This window comes from Budorcas taxicolor, chromosome 4, assembly GCF_023091745.1.
Source record: "Budorcas taxicolor isolate Tak-1 chromosome 4, Takin1.1, whole genome shotgun sequence".
Classification (NCBI taxonomy): Eukaryota; Metazoa; Chordata; class Mammalia; order Artiodactyla; family Bovidae; genus Budorcas; species Budorcas taxicolor.
Window position 1 is genome coordinate 42,918,546 of NC_068913.1, and position 21,304 is coordinate 42,939,849.

Below are 21,304 nucleotides of genomic sequence, written 5' to 3' on the forward strand. Positions count from 1 at the left end.
CCACAAAAATGCTCTTGCACCCACCTAAACTTAGTTATAAATAAAAATGTAGTTATTTGAAGTTTATAAAAATTAACTTGGCATCACCTTTAAGGCAATGCATGAATACCATCCAAATATTAAAATTCAAAGTGAAAACAAACCAACTGAATAAAAATTAACTGTTTATAAGTCTATACGTATATCCTCAGAAACCTGCAATTTTACAGTTTTTAAACCAAATCTAACTTAGAACCAGATTAGCATGCACCCTTAAAAGAAAAACTGAAATGCATACAATGTTTAACTGATCCAAAGGCAGGTATAGTCATCTTCAAGAACATTTCAAAAAAACATAAATTTAAAGAACGAATCATGTTATTAAAATAGTCTGTGCAATGTTTGTACAAATAACATTTATGATTACAAGTATACTACATATAATCAAGACAAGAGCTGCAATGTGTCCTAATATTAATCATCGTACTTAAAAATTTATAGGACAGGAACATAAATAAAGCTGTTTAGAACTGGCAAACATGACAATAGTCTGTCATTCAGTACAAAGTACTTAATAGTTCTGTTATTTCCAAAGCCATCACACTAAAATTATAAGTTGCCACTTACTAAATACCTAAAAGTAATGTGGAAAACTAAAGTCATAAATACATGTATACATACATTTGCATATTTACACGTATGTAGAAGTCATCAGTACACTAGAGCCCAGCTTTAACACTGCCCTTAGTTTCACACTGCAGGACCACCTCTCACACTTAAGAAAGGTCCTTCCATTACTTTCAGTTTAAAAAAACAAATAGAACAGCTTTGGTCAGGTCCCAGATGCACTTGCCATATACTACATTCTGTGTTGCTGCAAGACTCTAGTCTAGAGAGATCCACATGTAAGTACTCATTTGGTTTGAAAATGCATTTTACCATTTACTGCCAAAACTCAGAAGAGACCACAATCTTTTAGATTGTTTTTTATGATGACATCTGTTACGGCATCAAAGACAAACTGCACGTTCTTGGTATCTGTGGCACACGTGAAGTGGGTGTATATTTCCTTTGTGTCCTTTCTCTTATTGAGGTCTTCAAACTGACACTGAATATATGCAGCTGCCTCTTCATATGTGTTTGAGCCTGAGAAGGGAAATGGAGAGAAACGTAAGCAACGTGGACCTTAAAATACAGAAATAGGTTTCATAGGTATAAAATATGTAGATTCCATCATAATTGTCTTTGCCATTTGAGAATAAGATAAACTTTAAGTGAAAAATACCCAATGTTAATCACCCTTTAATGACTGTAAGTTACCCTTAAAGAAAAAAAGAAAAAAAACAAAAGCATGGTATTCCGTGTACCCCATGATCTTGGTTCCTGCCCCAATCTCCAAGTGTCAGAGCCTCTTTTTGCTTTTACCCCTTACACTCTACATCCTAACATGGAAACAACTTACACAAATGTCTGATGTGGCTTCCTGTAACACTTCTAGCCTATAGTGGCTGATCAAGAAATGCTGACTGAGTACTGACTGGTATATTTTTATTCAAAGTCTTGTGTTAGTTGCTCAGTCTTGTCCGACTCCTTGCGACTCCAGGCTCCTCTCTGTTCATGGAATTCTCCAGGCAAAAATACTGGAGTGGGTTGCCATTTCCTTCTCCAGGGGATTTTCCCATCCCAGGGATCGAACCCAGGTTTCCCACATTGCAGGTGGATTCTTTACTGTCTGAGCCACAAAGGAAGCTATTTTTATTCAACTTCCTATATATATTCAATACATTAACTAGCATTTATCTCTCAGTTTTTTATTCAAAAGCTGTATAGTGGTCTACAATGTGGTATATGGCTATGAGGTTACAAAAAAGTGAATGACAGAATGACCGCCACTTTCATCAGATGACCAAAGACTATCACCTCCACTGGCTGTGTTCATAGTGATGCCTTCGTTCATGTGACTTCACATTCCAGGATGTCTGGCTCTAGGTGAGTGATCACACCATCGTGATTATCTGGGTCATGAAGATCTTTTTTGTACAGTTCTTCTGTGTACTTTTGCCATCCCTTCTTAATATCTTCTGCTTCTGTTAGGTCCATACCACTTCTGTCCTTTATTGAGCACACTGAGCTACAGAAATGGCTGTGTGGCGCTGGAGTGGCGAGAGGCTGTGAGGATATCCCACATCCAAGGGCAAAGTAGAAGACCCAGCAAGATGGTAGGAGGAGTGAATTCACATTTAGAATTAAACCCCATTCCCACCAGAGATGCTAAGAGGGCTCAAACAAACTGTGTGGACACCAGGACCCAAGGACCCCACAGAGACTGAGACAGAACTGTGTTTGAGCATCTCCTGTGGAGGTACAGTCAGCAGTGGACTGTCACAGGGGCAGGGGCTCTGGGTGCAGCAAACTTGGGTTGGCATAAGCCCTCCTGGAGGAGGTCACCAATAACTGCACCATAGAGCTGCCAGAACTTACACAGGACTGGGAGATAGACTCTTGGAGGGCACAAACAGAACCTTGTGCACCAGCACCCAGGAGAAAGGAGCAGTGACCCCACAGGAGACTGACCCAGGCTTGCCTGTGAGTGTCCAGGAGTCTCCAGCAGAGGCGTGGGTCGGCGGTGGCCTGCTGCAGAGTTGGGGGCACTGAGTGCAGCAGTGCATGCATGGGACCTTTTGAAAGAGGTTGCCATTATCTTCATTACCTCCACCATAGTTTGGCCCCAGGTAAATAGCAGGGAGGGAACACAGTACCAGGCATCAATAGAAAATTGGATTAAAGATTTACTGAGAATGGCCCCGCCCATCAGAACAAGACCCAGTTTCCCCCCCAGTCAGTCTCTCGCATCATGAAGCTTCCATAAGCCTCTTATCCATCTCCATCAGAGGACAGACAGACTGAAAACCACAATCACAGAAAATTAACCACTCTAATCAAATGGACCAGAGCCTTGTCTAACTCAATGAAACTATGAGCCATTCCGTGTAGGGCCACCCAAGACAGACAGATCATGGTGGAGAGGTCTGACAGAATGTGGTCCACTGGAGAAGGGAATGGCAAACCACTTCAGTGTTCTTGCCTTGAGAACCCCATGAACAGTATGAAAAGGCAAAAAGATAGGACACTGAAAGATGAACTCCCCAGGTCGGTAGGTGCCCAGTGTGCTACTGGAGATCAGCGGAGAAATAACTCCAGAAAGAATGAAGACAATGGAGCCAAAGCAAAAACAACATTCAGTTGTACTTTGGCTGGTGATGTAAGCAAGATTAATGCTGTAAAGAGCAATATTGCATAGGAACGTGGAATGTCAGGTCCATGAATCAAGGCAAATTGTAAGTGGTCAAACAGGAGAGATGGCATGACTGAATGTCAACATTTTAGGAATCAGTGAACTAAAATGGACTGGAATGGGTGAATTTAACTCAGATGACCACTATATCTACTACTGTGGGCAAGAATCCCTTAGAAGAAATGGAGTAGCCATCATAGTTAACAAGAGAGTCCGAAATGCAGTACTTGGATGCTATCTCAAAAATGACAGAATGATCTCTGTTCGTTTCCAAGGCAAACCATTCAGTATCACAGTAATCCAATATGCCCCGACCAGTAATGCTGAAGAAGCTGAACGGTTCTATGAAGATCTACAAGACCTTTTAGAACTAACACCCAAAGATGTCCTTTTCATTATAGGGGACTGGAATGCAAAAGTAGGAAGTCAAGAAACACCTGGAGTAACAGGCAAATTTGGCCTTGGAATGCAGAATGAAGCAGGGTAAAGACTAATAGAGTTTTGCCAAGAAAATGCACTGGTCATAGAAAACACCCTCTTCCAACAACACAAGAGAAGACTGTACTCATGGACATCACCAGATGGTCAACACCGAAATCAGACTGATTATATTCTTTGCAGCCAAAGATAGAGAAACTCTATACAGTCAGCAAAAACAAGACCAGGAGCTGACTGTGGTTCAGATCATGAACTCCTTATTGCCAAATTCAGACTTAAACTGAAGAAAGTAGGGAAACACTAGAACATTCAGGTATGACCTAAATCCAATCCCTTACGATTATACAGTGAAAGTGAGAGATTTAAGGAACTAGATCTGATAGACAGAGTGCCTGATTAAGTATGGACAGAGGTTCGTGATAATGTACAGGAGTCAGTGATCAAAACCATCCCCAAGAAAAACAAATGCAAAAAAGAAAAATGGCTGTCTGAGGAGGCCTTACAAATAGCTGTGAAAAGAAGAGAAGTGAAAAGCAAAGGAGAAAAGGAAAGATATACCATTTGAATGCAGAGTTCCAAAGAACAGCAAGGAGAGATAAGAAAGCCCTCCTCAGTGATCAGTGCAAAGAAATAGAGGAAAACAACAGGATGGGAAAGACTAGAGATCTCTTCAAGAAAATTAGAGATACCAAGGGACTATTTCATGCAAAGATGGGCTCAATAAAGGACATTTTGAATGTTAACCCCTAGGCAGATAAATGGTTTGCAAATATTTTCTCCCATTCCTTTGGCTGCAGTTTTATTTTGTTGATGATATCCTTTGCCATGCAGAAGCTTTTTAGGTTGGTGTAGTCCCACTTGTCTATTTTTGCTTTTTGTGTCAAACCTAAAAGTTTACAGTCAAGACTGATGTCCAGCTTACTGCCTATGTTTTCTTCTAGGAGGTCTATCATTTCTTACACTCAGATCTTTATTTGGGTTTATTTTTGTGTATAGTAGAGAGAGCAGTCCAGTTTCATTCTTAGCATGTGGCTGTCCAGTTTTCCTAACATTTATTAAAGAGACTGCTCTTTCCCCATTGTGTATTCTTGAGTCCTCTGTCATAAATTACTTGATCATGTATGCATGGTTTACTTCTGGGCTCTCTATTCTGTTCCTCAGTTCTGTTTTTAATGCCAACACCACACTTGTTTTGATTACTCTAGCTGTTGGAAACCAGGGAACACGGTGCTTCCACCTTTGTTGTTCCTTTTAAAGACTGCTTTAGTTTTTGGAATCTTTTATGACTTAAAATTATTAGGATTATTTATTCTTCCTGTGAAAACTGCAATTAGAATTTTGATATGGATTACACTGAGTCTTTTAGACAGCTGTAGGTAGCATGGACCGTTCTAACGGTATTCTTCTAGTCGGGCATGGAATACCAGACCACCTGACCTACCTCATGAGAAATCTGTATGCAGGTCAGGAAGCAACAGTTAGAACTGGACATGAAACAACAGACTGGTTCCAAATAGGAAAAGGACTAAGTCAAGGCTGTATACTGTCACCCTGCTTATTGAAGTTATATGCAGAGTACATCATGAGAAACACTGGGCTGGAAGAAGCACAAGCTGGAATCAAGATTGCTGGGAGAAATAACAATAACCTCAGATGTGCAGATGACACCACCCTTATGGCAGAAAGTAAAGAAGAACTAAAGAGCCGCTTGATGAAAGTGAAAGAGGAAAGTGAAAAAGTTGGCTTAAAGTTCAACATTCAAAAAACAAAGATTATGGCATCCGGTCCCATCACTTCATGGCAAATAGATGGGAGAAACAGTGGAAACAGTGCCTGACTTTATTTTTGGGGGCTCCAAAATCACTGCAGATGGTTGACTGCAGCCATGAAATTAAAAGATGCTTAATCCTTGGAAGGAAAGTTATGACCAACCTAGACAGCATGTTAAAAAGCAGAGACATTACTTCGTCAACAAAGGTCCAGCTAGTCAAGGCTATGGTTTTTCCAGTAGTCATGTATGGATGTGAGAGTTGGATTGTAAAGAAAGCTGAGCACCGAAGTATTGATGCTTTTGAACTGTGGTGTTGGAGAAGACTCTTGAGAGTCCCTTGGACTGCAAGGAGATCCAAACAGTCCATCCTAAAGGAGACCAGTCCTGGGTGTTCATTGGAAGGACTGATGTTGAAGCTGAAGCTCCAATACCTTGGCCACCTGATGTGAAGAGCTGACTCACTGGAAAAGACCCTGATGCTGGGAGAGATTGAAGGCAGGAGGAGAAGGGGATGACATGGTTGGATGGCATCACTCAATGGAGGTGAGTCTGAGTGAACTCCGGGAGTTGGTGATGGACAGGGAGGCCTGGCGTGCTGTGGTACATGGGGTCGCGAAGAGTCGGACATGACTGAGCGACTGAACTGAATTTTCTTGTGACATATTTGCCTGGTTTAGGTGACAGGTAACGCTGGCCTGGTAAAATAAGTGATGGAAGAGTTAGAGAAGAATTACTAGCAGTGCTTCTCAGAGTGTTTGGCAGAATTCACCAGTAAGGCCATCAGGTTATGAACTTTTGTTTACTGGGAGGTTTTTGATTACAGATTGAACTCTTTACTAATCAGTCTATTCAGATTTTCTATTTCTTAATGATTCAAACTTGGTTGATTGTTTCTAGGAAATTTTCTCTAGGTTGTCAAAATAAGTTTACATTTTATCTCAAGTCAATAGCAGATAGCCATATACTCTACAAACTAAATTTTAGTTTATTAAATCATAATAAGGTTGGTACACTCTGAAATATAAAGGAATAAATAATGTCCTGTTGACTCACAGAAGCTAATGCAACCTCTAATTTAAAAATATGTTTTGAGAAAACAGCTTGCCCTGTGTGCATTTCTCAATCTGCTGTATATATTCCGGGTAACTAGTTACATTACTTAATCTACAGAACTACAAGATACATGAATGAACTAGTAAGTACAATATTAAACCTGATTTTAAGTTTTGGTAAAGAATGACTGACTGAGGGAAGGAGTGGTGGAAGATGACATTAGTTTCTAATGTAATAGAACTGTCTTGACTAAAGGTTTATTACAGATGATATAGCCTGGCTCAAGACTGGAGAATGGGAGGCTGGTGTTACAATTCAAAGGGAGATAAAGGTGATTTGGAAAAAAAAATAGCGTGAGTTCAATTTGAGTCTCAAGTGCTAAAAAACACAGATCTGCTCAGCAAGCAGTTGGAAATGCAAGCCTGAGTCTCCACAGAGAAATTAGAGTTGACAACAGAATGTATCATGCTGAGAATAAATATGCCTATGAAAGAATAGAATGCTGGAAGATTATAAGACTGCAGACAGAATTTGGTGAAATGCCAACATACAGATAAAAAGAGAAGACAGGAGCAGAGGGAGGTTGGAGATAAACCAAGTGAGGAGTTTGCAGGCTACATGTCATCTTCTATAGCAAACAGTATAGAACAGGAATTAAGAATTGAAGGTGCATCAGAGAATCTGAATCAGGTGAATCAAGAATTCTATAATACTCTTTGCTAAAAGAATCTTAGATCAGTGATTATTACTAACTTTAAAAAAATGTATACCTGGCCTGGCAAAAAAAAAAAAAAAAAAGAGCTCACAAGTATGTTCTTGGTGGCTCTAAAATCTCTGTAGGTATGTAATATTTGAGGAGTGATTTGGGTTCTCTGGGACTTTCCCTGGTAGCTAAGACAGTAAAGAATCTGCCTGTGATGCAGGAGACCTGGTTCAACCTCTGGGTCAGGAAGCTCTCCAGTATTCTTGTCTGGAGAATCCCATGGACAGAGAAGCCTGGTGGGCTATAGTCCATGGGATCGCGAAAGAGACACAGCTGAGTGACTAACACTTTTACTTTTTTACTTGGGTCCTCTGACACAAGGTCTACTTTACAATGTTGCTGTTGTTTAGTCCGTAAGTTGTGTCTGACTCTCCCAACCCCATGGACTATATTCTGCCAGCTCCTCTGTCCATGGGATTTCCCAGGTGAGAATACTGGAGTGGGTTGCCACTTTTTTCTCCAGGTGATCTTCCCAACCCAGGGATCAAACCCACATCTCCTGGATTTGCACGCAGATTCTTTACTGCTGAGCCAGCAGGGAAGCCTTTACTTCACTACAGAAAATGAATATGACCTTAAAGTAAAGGCAAAACTGAATTGCCTTGATTCTAGATATCTTCAATCTTGGAATCAGAACTATTAATAATTCTATCCCCAATAAAGCACTCAAAAATATTTGAGTAAGGTGACTTAGGATACTAAGACTTTCAAAAATTAAACTAAAAACAAGTTAACTCTGTGAAATTAGTTTGAATTGAAGTATAACTCTGTGGGCTTTCCTTGTGGCTTAGCTGGTAAAGAATTCACCTGCAATGTGGGAATCCTGGGGTTCAATCCCTGGGTTGGGAAGATTCCCTGGAGAAGGGAAAGGCTACCCTGCCTCTTGAGAAATCTGTATGCAGGTCAGGAAGCAACAGTTAGAACTGGACATGGAACAACAGACAGGTTCCAAATAGGAAAAGGACTACGTCAAGGCTGTATATTGTCACCCTGCTTATTTAACTTATATGCAGAGTACATCATGAGAAACACTGGGCTGAAAAAAGCACAAGCTGGAATCAAGATTGCCGGGAGAAATATCAATCACCTCAGATATGCAAATGACAATACCCTTATGGCAGAAAGTGAAGAACTAAAGAGCCTCTTGATGAAAGTGAAAAAGGAGAGTGAAAAAGTTGGCTTAAAGCTCTACATTCAGAAAACTAAGATCATTGCATTTGGTCCCATCACTTCATGGCAAATACATGGGGAAACAGTGGCTGACTTTATTTTTTTTGGCTCCAAAATCACTGCAGATGGTGACTGCAACCATGAAATTAAAAGACGCTTACTCATTGGAAGAAAAGCTATGACCAACCTACACAGCATATTAAAAAGCAGAGACATTACTTTGCCAACAAAGGTCCATCTAGTCAAGGCTGTGGTTTTTCCAATAGTCGTGTATGGATGTGAAAGTTGGACTCTAAAGAAAGCTGAGTGCCGAAGAATTGTTGCTTTTGAACTGTGGTGTTGGAGAAGACTCTTTAGAGTCCCCTGGACTACAAGAAGATCCAACTAAGTCCATCCTAAAGGAAATCAGTCCTGAATATGCACTGGAAGGACTGATGTTGAAGCTGAAGCTCCCATACTTTGGCCACCTGATGCAAAGAACTGACTCATTTGAAAAGACCCTAATGGTGGCTGGATGCCTTCACCGACTCAATGGACATGAGTTTGAGTAAAATCCAGGAGTTGGTGATGGACAGGGAGGCTTGGCATGCTGCAGTCCATGGGTGCAGAGTCGGACGTGACTGAGCGACTGAACTGAACTGATACCTCTGTGATTTACAAAGAGGGCTGTAGTAAAGGGCAGTAGGGTCACACTGATTGAAGAACCCTCTGCTTTGCCTCCAGTGAGAATGTAATTAAATGTACTCTGACTGTTAATGTTCCGGACGCAGCAGGTCAGCAGACTTGGATCTAGTTCGGGACTCTCTCGCTTCATTCCTCCCACTGCTCTCACCTGTGTTAGTGGGATATAAGCATCCATAGCACACAGTTTTAACACTGCCCATGGAAAGGCAGTAAATATTTGTATCATTTACTCAACACAAAACTAAAATTTTGTTTATAAGAAAAAAATTCTTAAAATAATTAGGATGGAGCAAGGGTTGTTTTTTTCTATCACGTTCGACTCTCTGTGGAGGGGACCTGGGGGGCGAGGGGTGGAATATCTGTGTTCCTTGTGCCCACTTCCAGTAGCAGCCAGGGAAGTGTTCCAAAGAACTAAAGCAGGGTTTTTGCCTAACTTTTGATTTCACAGATGGAGTACTGAGACAGGGAAATTAACTGCCTCATTCAAGATCAAAGAGCAAATTATGGGAAAGCCAGGACTGCAACTCAGCTTTCCTCTTCTCAAAGCAGACCGTTTTCCACAGCAGTAAAATTGAAGTAGCTTTAAGGTCTCATTACCAAAGCCTGGATTTCTTGTGAACCCTTCCCCCATTCCCCTGAGCAGTTAGCTACCTCAGACTCCTTTCTCATCTTTCCCCCCTTACAATTACTGTTCACTTTCCTCTGTAGCCACATGCTGCACTGTTGTTGTATTATCTGTTTCCTTAGGAGTATCTCTGTCTTAGAGATTAGTCAGTGAACAGAGACATGTCTTATTTATTGTGCATCACACAATACCTAAGATCTGTTAACTGCATGAACAAATCAGTATCTTACGTTTGCAAAGACTCAGGGTCACCATAGAAAATTATCTAACAGCTTTTCCATAAAACGAATGTTATTTTTAATCCTCCACACCTCAAGGAGCTAGCCCAAGCAAGCTGGCCTTGAATGCAGTTTGCTAAATAATTTTGCTTAGAGGTTAAGAACTACTAAGCCAAGAGATTCAAATCAACAACTGAAATCTTGGCTCAGGGGAACTTTCACTTAGAAATCTACGAGTTGACAGAGAAAGTAAAATACCTGCATATTCTGGATAGCATATAGTGAGAGGGCTCTTCTTGATTTTTTCTTCAAAGAGATCCTTCTTGTTCAGAAAAAGTATAATAGATGTATCTGTAAACCATTTGTTGTTACATATGCTGTCGAATAACTTCATGCTTTCATGCATTCGGTTCTATAATAGAAAACAGCCAGTGTGTCATAAGGGCAAAGATTCTGAGAAATATTACTTTCAAAAAATAATGAGTGTCTGGTAAAAAAAAGTGTGGCAGTACAATAGAGCTTAGTCAGCTGAAAAATAGATAACCTATCACAAAAATACACTTATGCCATTTAAGAATAAGCACACGTGACGATTTTAGGCGAGATGAATATCTGCATCACTCATCACCCTTTTGCATCCATCCAGCACTCGCTGAGTGCCCGCGGTGTGTCACTGTACTGCAGGAGCTTGTGATCTAGAAATGGCAAGTGCAGACATCTCAGAGGAGACCTCATCATGACTGAGTGAACTGAAGTTTCCATTAAAAGGTAAGTAGAGGTTTTTAAAGATTAATAAACTGAAAAAGCTGAATACAATTAGACCAATACCCTATATAATACTGTATGAAGGAAGGAAACCTCCAATTCCTGTTTCCTGCCCTTCTGGTATTTGTGGTTTCAAAAAGGGTACTGATATATTATAGAGCACCAGAAGGACAGAAATGAATGCTGTATGTTACACCTACTGAACGGTAACTGTATATACCTTACCTTAAAAAAAAAAAAAAGAAACATTTATAGCTCTTCTATTTAAAAATATTTCCCCCAGATTAATGGTACACTGAAACACATGTGCCAATTACATGACAGCCACGAAGTATAATATAGTATAATATAGCCCAGGGATTACTAAGCTGGCAGAAGAAAGAAATATAAGCCTTGGACTATAATGGAGCTAACTTTATTTTTATTCAGTATGTAGATACCAGATCTCAGAAATGCCTAGTTAAGCATCGAGGGTTGAACTCTTTGTCTTCTCCTTTTTATGAGGATCCATCATAAAAACTATGCTTCTTTGCATACTAAGAGGGAAATGTACTAAATAGAAAAGTTAGAGAAAAGTGCCTGAACTTTCACATTATTCAGGCATTAGCAAGAATTTCTCAAGACGTTTTCTTAGAAAAATTCTTGGCAACGACTCCAACTCTTCCTATTCCATGTTCAATCTTTAAAAGAGGTTCTACTTGCCATTTCTTCATCTTCAGCTAGAACCAGGTCATAGTCACTCAGCGCCACACAGAAGATGATGGCGGTCACTCCTTCGAAGCAATGAATCCATTTCTTCCGCTCAGATCTCTGTCCTCCCACATCAAACATTCTGTAAGAGGAGAAATGAGTTTGACATCACCCTGAATGCTCAGACACACCAAGGAGTTCTATAAAAAAATCAACAAGAAAGCTCCAAATCGCATGGACAATGTGGGATGGAAGGTAAGGAGAAAAGGACTTTAAGGGAGAAAAAGTCTGCTAGAAGGGAAGGTCTCTCACAATAAAACACAAAAAACCCAAAATACCTTAAAAAGAAAAAAACCTAAATTCATTAACATATGAGACCACCTTAGAACAAGAACATTACACATAGTTCAGCCCCTTCATTTGTGTGTTTTAAACAGAGAAGTCACAGGAAATATCTAGAGAGTGCAGAGATAATAGAGTATATTCAATTCACCAGAGTCACAGAACATTAGAGGCAGAGAACATGGTCCCCTTGTCCAACTACAAAATGTTTTCTCTCTGAAGCAATATAGCAGGACTTAAACGTAAAGGAGAAACCATTAGAGGTAAGAAAGGGGTCATATTCAAATAGGGGCAAACAGATTGCCTAAATCAAAAAATAAAACCAAGGTACAGAAAAAAAGAGATGAGATAAATGGGTGGCCTACTGAATAGTGTGAATACTAGGAGTTTTTACATGATATGCAATAGGAGACCATTCTATTCTAAGTTGCTATACAATGTAGTAACACAAACAATATAAAGATAATGATGTTTTCTGCTTTCTCCTCTAAGAGTATAAGTTAAGCAAAAGTTGAAATTCACATAAATTATTATGTAATCTAGAAATAGCTGCTTACATAATAGAAACACTATGCAAACTGGTACATTTTAAAAGACTCCATTTATCTAGATACTGCACTAATTAAAATAGTCCCTATTTAATTCTCAGGCAAAACGAATTTTCCCAGTAGAGTAGCACTGGCCTATAAACCAAATCCAAGTGCATCAGATTTGTACTCAATATAAAAGTAACAATACTAGTTAGTTTTATCATCATTTAAGTGGTATTCTATTAGTCTACCTGGTAAATTGTTCATTAAGTTTAAGTATGCTATATAACAAAATGATTCTACTACACACTAAATTAAAATGGGTAAGATGCAAAAAGGACAGCTGGTAATGAAGATCAAGCAAAATAAAAGAAATTAAAATGATTACCCATCTGTTAAACTGCCAAGGAACACAATTGGAAGACTACATTACCAAAAAAATAATATATTTTAGCTAACTTCTCTCATCATATGTCATATACCACTCCATGTAAAATAACAACAGAACCCTCCCTCTCCCACATTTTCCCTCTGTTGATGGTTGGTTTATGTATCAATTTGGCTAGGCTAGCATATGCAGTTACTTAATCAAGCACTAATTTGGGTGCTGCTGTGAAGGTATTTTATTGTTACGCTTAGTATCTATAATCAGTTGATTTTCACTAAAGGAGTTTATCCTTGATAATGTGGGCAGACCTCATATATTGAGTTGAAAGGCCTTAAGGGCAAAAGCTGAAGTTTCATAGAAGAAAAAAATTCTGCCTCAATACTGCAAAATTAGTATCTACCTAAGCCTGCTGTCCTGCACTGCAAACCAACACCCACTGTCAGGTAAGCCAGGTTCTTGATAGCAAGGAGAGATAAGAAAGCCTTCCTCAGCCATCAATGCAAAGAAATAGAGGAAAACAATAGAATGGGAAACACTAGAGATCTCTTCAAGAAAATTAGAGATACCAAGGGAACATTTCATGCAAAGATGAGCTCAATAAAGGACAGAAATGGTAGGGACCTAAGAGAAGCAGAAGATATTAAGAAGAGGTGGGAAGAACACACAGAAGAACTGTACAAAAAGATCTTCATGACCCAGATAATCACGATGGTGGGATCACTCATCTAGAGCCAGACATCCTGGAATGTGAAGTCAAGTGGGCCTTAGAAAGCATCACTATGAACAAAGCTAGTAGAGGTGATGGAATTCCAGTTGAGCTATTTCTATCCTGAAAGATGATGCTGTGAAAGTGCTGCACTCAATATACCAGCAAATATGGAAAACTCAGCACTGGCCACAGGACTGGAGAAGGTCAGTTTTCAGTCTAATCCCAAAGAAAGGCAATGCCAAAGAATGCTCAAACTACTGCACAATTGCACTCATCTCACATGCTAGTAAAGTAATGCTCAAAATTCTCCAAGCCAGGCTTCAGCAATACGTGAACCGTGAACTTCCTGATGTTCAAGCTGGGTTTAGAAAAGGCAGAGGAACCAGAGATCAAATTGCCAACAACTGCTGGATCATGGAAAAGGCAGTAGAGTTCCCGAAAAACATCTACTTCTGCTTTATTGACTATGCCAAAGCCTTTGACTGTGTGGATCACAATAAACTGTGGAACATTCTGAAAGAGATGGGAATACCAGAGCACCTGAACTGCCTCTTGAGAAATCTGTATGCAGGTCAGGAAGCAACAGTTAGAAGTGGACATGGAACAACAGACTGGTTCCAAATAGGAAAAGGACTAAGTCAAGGCTGTATATTGTTACCCTGCTTATTTAACTTCTATGCAGAGTACATCATGAGAAACGCTGGGCTGGAGGAAGCACAAGCTGGAATCAAGATTGCCGGGAGAAATATCAATCACCTCAGATATGCAGATGATACCACCCTTATGGCAGAAAGTGAAGAAGAACTAAAGAGCCTCTTGATGAAAGTGAAAAAGGAGAGTGAAAAAGTTGGCTTAAAGCTCAACATTCAGAAAACTAAGATCATGGCATCCAGTCCCATCACTTCATGGCAGATAGATGGGGAAACAGTGGCTGACTATTTTTCTGGGCTCCAAAATCACTGCAGATGGTGACTGCAGCCATGAAATTAAAAGACGCTTACTCCTTAGAAGGAAAGTTATGACTAACCTAGACAACATATTAAAAAGCAGAGACATTACTTTGCCAAAAAAGGTCCGTCTAGTCAAGGCTATGGTTCTTCCAGTGGTCATGTATGGATGTGAGAGTTGGACTGTGAAGAAAGCTGAGTGTGGAAGAATTGATGCTTTTGAACTGTGGTGTTGGAGAAGACTCTTGAGAGTCCCTTGAACTGCAAGGAGATCCAACCAGTCCATCCTAAAGGAGACCAGTCCTGGGTGTTCATTGGAAGGACTGATGTTGAAGCTGAAACTCCAATACTTTGACCACCTGATGCGAAGAGCTGACTCATTGGAAAAGACCCTGATCCTGGGAAAGATTGAGGGTGGAAGGAGAAGGGGACGACCGAGGATGAGATGGTTGGATGGCATCACTGACTCGATGGACATGGGTTTGGGTAGACTCTGGGAGTTGGTGATGGACAGGGAGGCCTGGCGTGCTGCGGTTCATGGGGTTGCAAAGAGTCGGACACGGCTGAGCTGAACTAAACTGAAGAGGCTGTTTCATCGAGAACCCTAAGTGACACATGTTTAGTACCCAGGTTTGGGTGATGCAGTAAATCAAATACTCCTGTGGATGTGGCTTTGGATGTGGGTAGTAGAGAAAGGTTGGAAGAATTTTGAATAATTTGATAGAAAAAGTCCAAAATACCTTGAAATATGGTTGGTTAGAAATACAGATATTAAACGTGATTTTGATGAGAATTAGATTTTTTTTTTTTAGCCTTCAGGAAGAGCATAATCCTGCTAACAAACTAATTTCTCGCTTCAAGTACTATCACAGAATAAATGTCTGTTGTTTTATGCCACAAATTTGTGGTAATTTGTTACAGAAGCTTTAGGGAGCTAGCTAGTATATGCCATCTTGCTTTTCTCATCATAGCAGTTACCACCCTCTGAATACTAAATATGTATTTCATTTCCTCTCATCGCCCAACCCTACAATGATGTAAAGACAAAGACTTTGTTTTGGCCTCCACTGGACAAACAAATGTACTGCATAAGTATTTCTTGAATGAAATAATGAACTGTGTCTACAGAGTATTTTAAAACACTTTTAAGCAGTAATAGACTAGTGTTTACCAATGCTATTTTTCACAAAACTAGAGCTAAAAAACTTTAAAATTTATATGGAAACACAAAAGATCCCAAATAGCCAAAGTAATCTTGAGAAAGAAAAATGAGGCTGGAGGAGTCAGACTCCCTGACTTCAGACTATACTACAAAGCTTCAGTAATCAAAATACCATGATAGCATGATACTGGGTCAAGAACGGAAATACAGATCAAGGGACTAGGTCAGAAAGCCCAGCAATAAACTCACACACCTACAGTCAGTTAATCTAAGATAAGGGAGGCAAGAAACTACAATGGAGAAAGTGGTGCTGGGAAAACTGGACAGCTACATGTAAAAAGAGTGCAATTAGAGCATTCTCTAATATTATATATGGATCAATAACAGACTAATTTTAACATGTTAAAGATACAGACCTTCCAGTTATGCTCTGCAAATGTTAAATATAAAAGAGCTTTAAGTTGATAAGTAGTATGAATACAGAAACAATCTCTTCAATTTAATTTATGAATGAATGAGGGTCATTCATTATTGATCATAAGTGAACCTATGGACTATAGCCTGTCAAGCTTCTCTGTCCTTGGGAATTCTCCAGGCAAGGATACTGAAGTGGGTAGACGTTCTGTTCCCCAGAGGATCTTCCCAACCCAGGGATCAAACCTGGATCCCCTGCATTGCAGGTGGATTCTTTACCATCTGAGCCACCAGCAAAGCCTAACATAAACAAAGACTCTTTAAGCCAGTGCTTCTCAAACGTTATGTGTGATGTTGATGCTGCTGATTTGCAGACTGGACTTTGAGAATCACTGGCCTAACTCGAGCAAAAATGACTAAGAACTAATACAACGAAGGATCAGACTGTACACAGAGCATTATTCATTGTTTGACACATGTATTAAAATTATCTTCAAATTCTGAATTTCCATTTAACCCAAAACAAAAAATGATTATAATATGTTCTCCTTCATATGAAGAGACTATTGACTAGTATTAAACAGGGAGTGAAATTGAGCTTTCTTAGATTTCTTTCTTTAGGGAAGCAGGGGGAGGGAGGGAAGATGGAAGGGAATGTACTGAAGATCCTGAACTGTGCTGACTTACTCTCAAGACTGTTACTTTATCACTGTGACCAAGACTGGGGCAATGCTAACTGACTATACATAAACACTACCCCATAAATGACTTTCCACCCCAAAACCAACTGCACATTTACATGACTATAGAAAAGGAACAGAAACATATTACAATGATAAAGTATCCCTTCTATTAGAAAATTCTATTTTCAACAGAAATGTAACTACCAATAAAACTGTTGATTCTTTAAAGCAAAATAATCCTCATAGACACTGTCCATAAATGCCTGGTCACAGAGGTGACAGTATATATTCCTAAGTTATAATGCTTTGTTGCCTCATTTTAAATTTGTTAATTCCCATACCACAAAACAAGTGAAACAAATTTTGTATCAGCAGTTAAAAAATTGGACAATGAATTTATACCACACAACACACAAAAGAATAAAACACACTCAGGAGTTTCCAGTAGAATTGTTCTAAGCGCATTTTTGTCTTCATTTTTCTGAGACTCTTAAATATATAAAAAGCATACTTGGAACCATATGTTAGCAATGATAGTAATTTAACAATTCAAATCCAAAATAAGACAAAGTTTATTTGAAGTTCCTGACAGACCTATGTTTAAGTCAGCAAGTGAAAACAGTGACTAAAAACATCCTGTGAAACTTTACGTCACCCAAGAAGACTAAACAGAGCAAGGTTCCTGGGAGGATCATGAGAACAGACAACCTACCTGATGCTGAAATGACAACTTTGGGAAATCTAGGCTGGAAGTGGCGAGTATGGTCTGGAAGTAAATATTTATAGTGCATCTACCCAAGAACATGACTGAATTTAACACAGACTGCCTGAAGCACCAAATAATTGACGTAATATTTACCTTTGCCATTTCCCATCATTTACAGAGCTGTCACCTCTATGTTTTTCTTTCACAGATAATAACCCATTTTATGTATAAACCTCTGACACTGGGCAAGACTGGAACAATCTATTAAGAATCTTAAACACGTTTGCCTTTACCTAGCAAGGGCAAGTCCAGAATCCTTATTTGGTAACCTTAACCCCAGGTACTTTTTCCTCAGATTTCACAGTTAGAATAAAGTGATGATCTGAACATAATTTAAGATTGCTACCAAATACGGTCGTAAAGCAAGGTTAAAAAGAATTTTTTTTTTTTTAATCAGAATTTAAGGTGTACTAGGATTTTAAAAAAGTGCAATAAACCTTACAAGTCAAACACTGAACTTCCTTATACTTAAAATCATTTCATAATTTTAAAATAAATCCAGCAATAGTAATCAAGTAAGACAAATCAGATGATTTAAAATAATGCTATTTTAATATTCCTGAGTTTGGCTATGTAATATTCTACAAATAGTAAGCAAACTAAAAGAAGGCAAATGATTTCAGTAAATAAAAGATAATACCAGCAGGGAGAGGAGAAAAAAATTACAAGCAAATACAAAACAGTACCATATTATAGTACCAAAAGTTACATGCTCAGATAAACTAATTATGATCTGTATCTCTGTTTAAGAAAGCAAGGTAGTGTTTGCTTCTGAGAGGGAAGCTGCCATGGAAAACTGAAATTAAATTTTAATTTCCTGGAAAACTCAATTACATGAATCACTGAATGTGGGATAATGTAGTGATGAATGCTAGTAACAGATGTATTATATTTAAAATACTTATGGAGAGACTCAGAGGTATAGTTGCATATTTAGCTGTGCTCCCCACGGTGTGTAATATTGAGCTTCTTTGAGGTGAGCTGACGAATATTTCTTTTTAATCTCTGACTAGAAACCTCTTTTTAAGATAGTTTCAGAAATTCTGATTTGTTACCATACTGTTTCAGAGCACTGGAATTAACTGGAGCAAAATTCAGCACTTTTTCTCACATTTTGTTTTTCTTTTTTCAATAAGTAACAATTTTCAATGTTTAACTGAACTTCCCTGAACTTGGTACATTATAAAATGAGCAAACAAGACAAAATGAATTTCAGGATTCCTTTCATTCTATAGGCTACCATTCAATGCTTCTCTGTTCAGACCTCAATAAGTTATAATACACTGTAAGTTAAACGAACATTTTTCATCATGAAATAGTAGAAATGTAAGTGTGCGTAAAAATCTTTGTGAAAAATTTTTAAAAGGTAGCTTTTAAAAACATTTCCATAAATCAGCATATATTCTATCAGTAAAACCTAAAAATAGATGGCAACACTTTTCTAAAATATACAGTATTAGAGCAGTAGTTTATATTTAAAAATAAAAACCAAAATCTATTTTTATTTAAGCCACTGTGAATAATACAGGCATAAGAAATCTGCATGGTTACTTTTTCTTAAATAAAAATATCCCTCTTTGGACCTGAAAAACATTTTTTTGTAATTTCCAACTCTAAATTTTAAACTTTTTTATACCTTTTTCCCTTAAACATTGTATTTTGTATTATATATCTGAATTCATATATTATATGCTTTGAAGCTACTCACTTAAAATGAAGATCTTTGAAAGTAAAATGGGTCTCAACAATTCCTGTGGTTTTCACTCGAGTTCTGAGAACATCTTGTTGAGTTGGAATATAATTTGGTTGTGCAATTCTGTCCAAATCATTCAAATAGCTGAAAAATAAATAATACGCTAATAGTTAACATTATCAATAAAGATCATCTAAATCAAAGAGCAAAACATTTTGATGCATAAAGTACTACAGATCACTGCAAGTTTTTGCATTTCTGTGTAATGATGTAATTTGACCAATTTAAATCTGTATCTTACACAACTCTCTCTGAAATGAAAATGTTTATACTTCTCCAGCCCCAAAACTCCATAAGCACCCGAACTCACTGCAAGCCATGAATTTGTCTCTTAAAACTCTTTATTACGTTTTTTTGATGTACCACTGTGTTTATTTTCTAAACATTTTTTTGTTGAGGAGTTATTGTAGAAAGGCTTCCTTTTTGAGAAAGTAGTGAGGAAACCCCTTGCCAAAGGCTGAATTCAGTATTGTTCCTTTTCAACTAGCCTTAAGTTTTACACAGAAAAACACTACACATGCTCCTGTACTCTACATTTTACTGGCTCTATGAATCAACCTTCATATTTTATTTCTGGTTTCAGCCACTCACTCAACTCTCTCTGCCAATAATGCAGAATATGTCGTGCTATAAAAATGTAGTGGTATCATACTATGCAATTCTTTTGTGTCCAACTATGCAGTAGAATCAATAATGTTACACACAGTACAGGTATAGAGAGATTAAGGTGAACCTGAGTGGTTAAGAAGAGGGCTTATTGGAGAGTGAGGTGAAGAGTGTAACAGAAATCTGAGAGGTACATGGATAAAAGGGAAAGTTATTCACATCAGAAAAAGCGTAGTAAGGAGGTAGGAACAGTCACATCTTGTATCTTGGAACGTAAGTCCACTACTAGGCTATGCATGGAATTAATCCTAAGGTCACCTGAATGTGGGGAGCATGACTGCAGTGTTTTCTAATACTAGAATGGAACAGTTCAAGATAATTTAGCAAATACCTCAGGGTTCATTACAGAAGCACCAACTTTTGCAACTTTAATTGATGCTGCCCTCTCAAAGTGTTCTTTAGCCATTCAGAATGGGGACTTATCCACAAAAGGAGCTCAATAAATATATGATTTGTGGAGATGGAATTGGAAAGCCATCTGCTGAATTAGTAATCAAAATGTTACAAGTATATGTATGTGATGTTGATACTAGAATACACAGAGATGATAGTTTATCTGTATTTTAAAATAATGTATTACTGCATTGTTGATAATCTCCTATTTTATCTGTTTTTAGTTCCACATATATTAAAGCTCACTTTACTGTAATAAAATCTGACTTAAAATAGGCCATGACAAGAGTTTCCTAACTGTCCCTTTGAAATAATGAGCTGTTCTTATTTACACTATGTTCTGATTACTCATATAAACATTTATTTGCTTAACACTGCTATAGTTCTATTAGCCTCTAAAAATAATGCACATTTATATTTCAACAAGACAAAAAAGAAAAATGGGCACTGTGAAAAACTCCAGTTGTTTTAAAAGATCACAAATTTATCATAGATGGATGCTTAGGTGGTCTTACTGGGCAACTTGGCAGCACCCTCTATCTCCAGTCAAGAATTCAGAAATCAGATGCCTTATAACTACCAAGGAGAATAATGAGTTTCATGACTGCCTTCATTCTTGAAAAATGGCTCCATTTTGGCCATCTTAAGATCAGAACTATTAGTAATGAAATAACGGAGAGCCAAAGTGACTCCAAGCACTGTGCACAGGACAGGGGGTCTGGGCAAATATACTTGGCGGGAAGTGGGACATCCATCGAGGAAGATAGGGGGAAGTGAACTTTAATCTACTGTCCCTGAGAAGCACACCTTAATTATTCAAATAGCTCCTCTTGCTGGGCTCAGCTCAGAGCAAGTTACTCACCGTAAGTAATTTCCACTTTGATCTTTCTGTAGGTTCTGGTGGTGCCAAAGCAAGTACTGTGGACCAAGAGTTGTGTTTTGCACTAAGAAAATTTTTTTCTAATTTTTTCCTCTAGCTTCTGGAAAGTTTGGTTTATTAATATAAGGGCATATTGTGTGATGACTATGTATCAGGTAATGGAGATAGAATACTGGGCAAACAGACCTTACTGAGGCACAGATTTAAAAAAGTAAATCAA

The 21,304-nt window shown here is 38.4% G+C and overlaps 1 protein-coding gene across 1 annotated transcript in view; it reads right to left on the reverse strand.

The window, feature by feature from the left end:
* Nucleotides 1–934: 934 nt before the first annotated feature.
* Nucleotides 935–21,304, reverse strand: part of GNAI1 (G protein subunit alpha i1) — a 102,303-nt gene continuing 81,933 nt past the window's right edge. The window contains exons 5-8 of the mRNA XM_052638549.1: nt 19,101–19,229; nt 11,464–11,593; nt 10,255–10,408; nt 935–1,125 (exon numbers count right to left, since the gene is read on the reverse strand). Coding sequence (XP_052494509.1) covers nt 935–1,125; nt 10,255–10,408; nt 11,464–11,593; nt 19,101–19,229 — 604 coding nt within the window. The remainder of the gene's footprint in view (nt 1,126–10,254; nt 10,409–11,463; nt 11,594–19,100; nt 19,230–21,304) is intronic.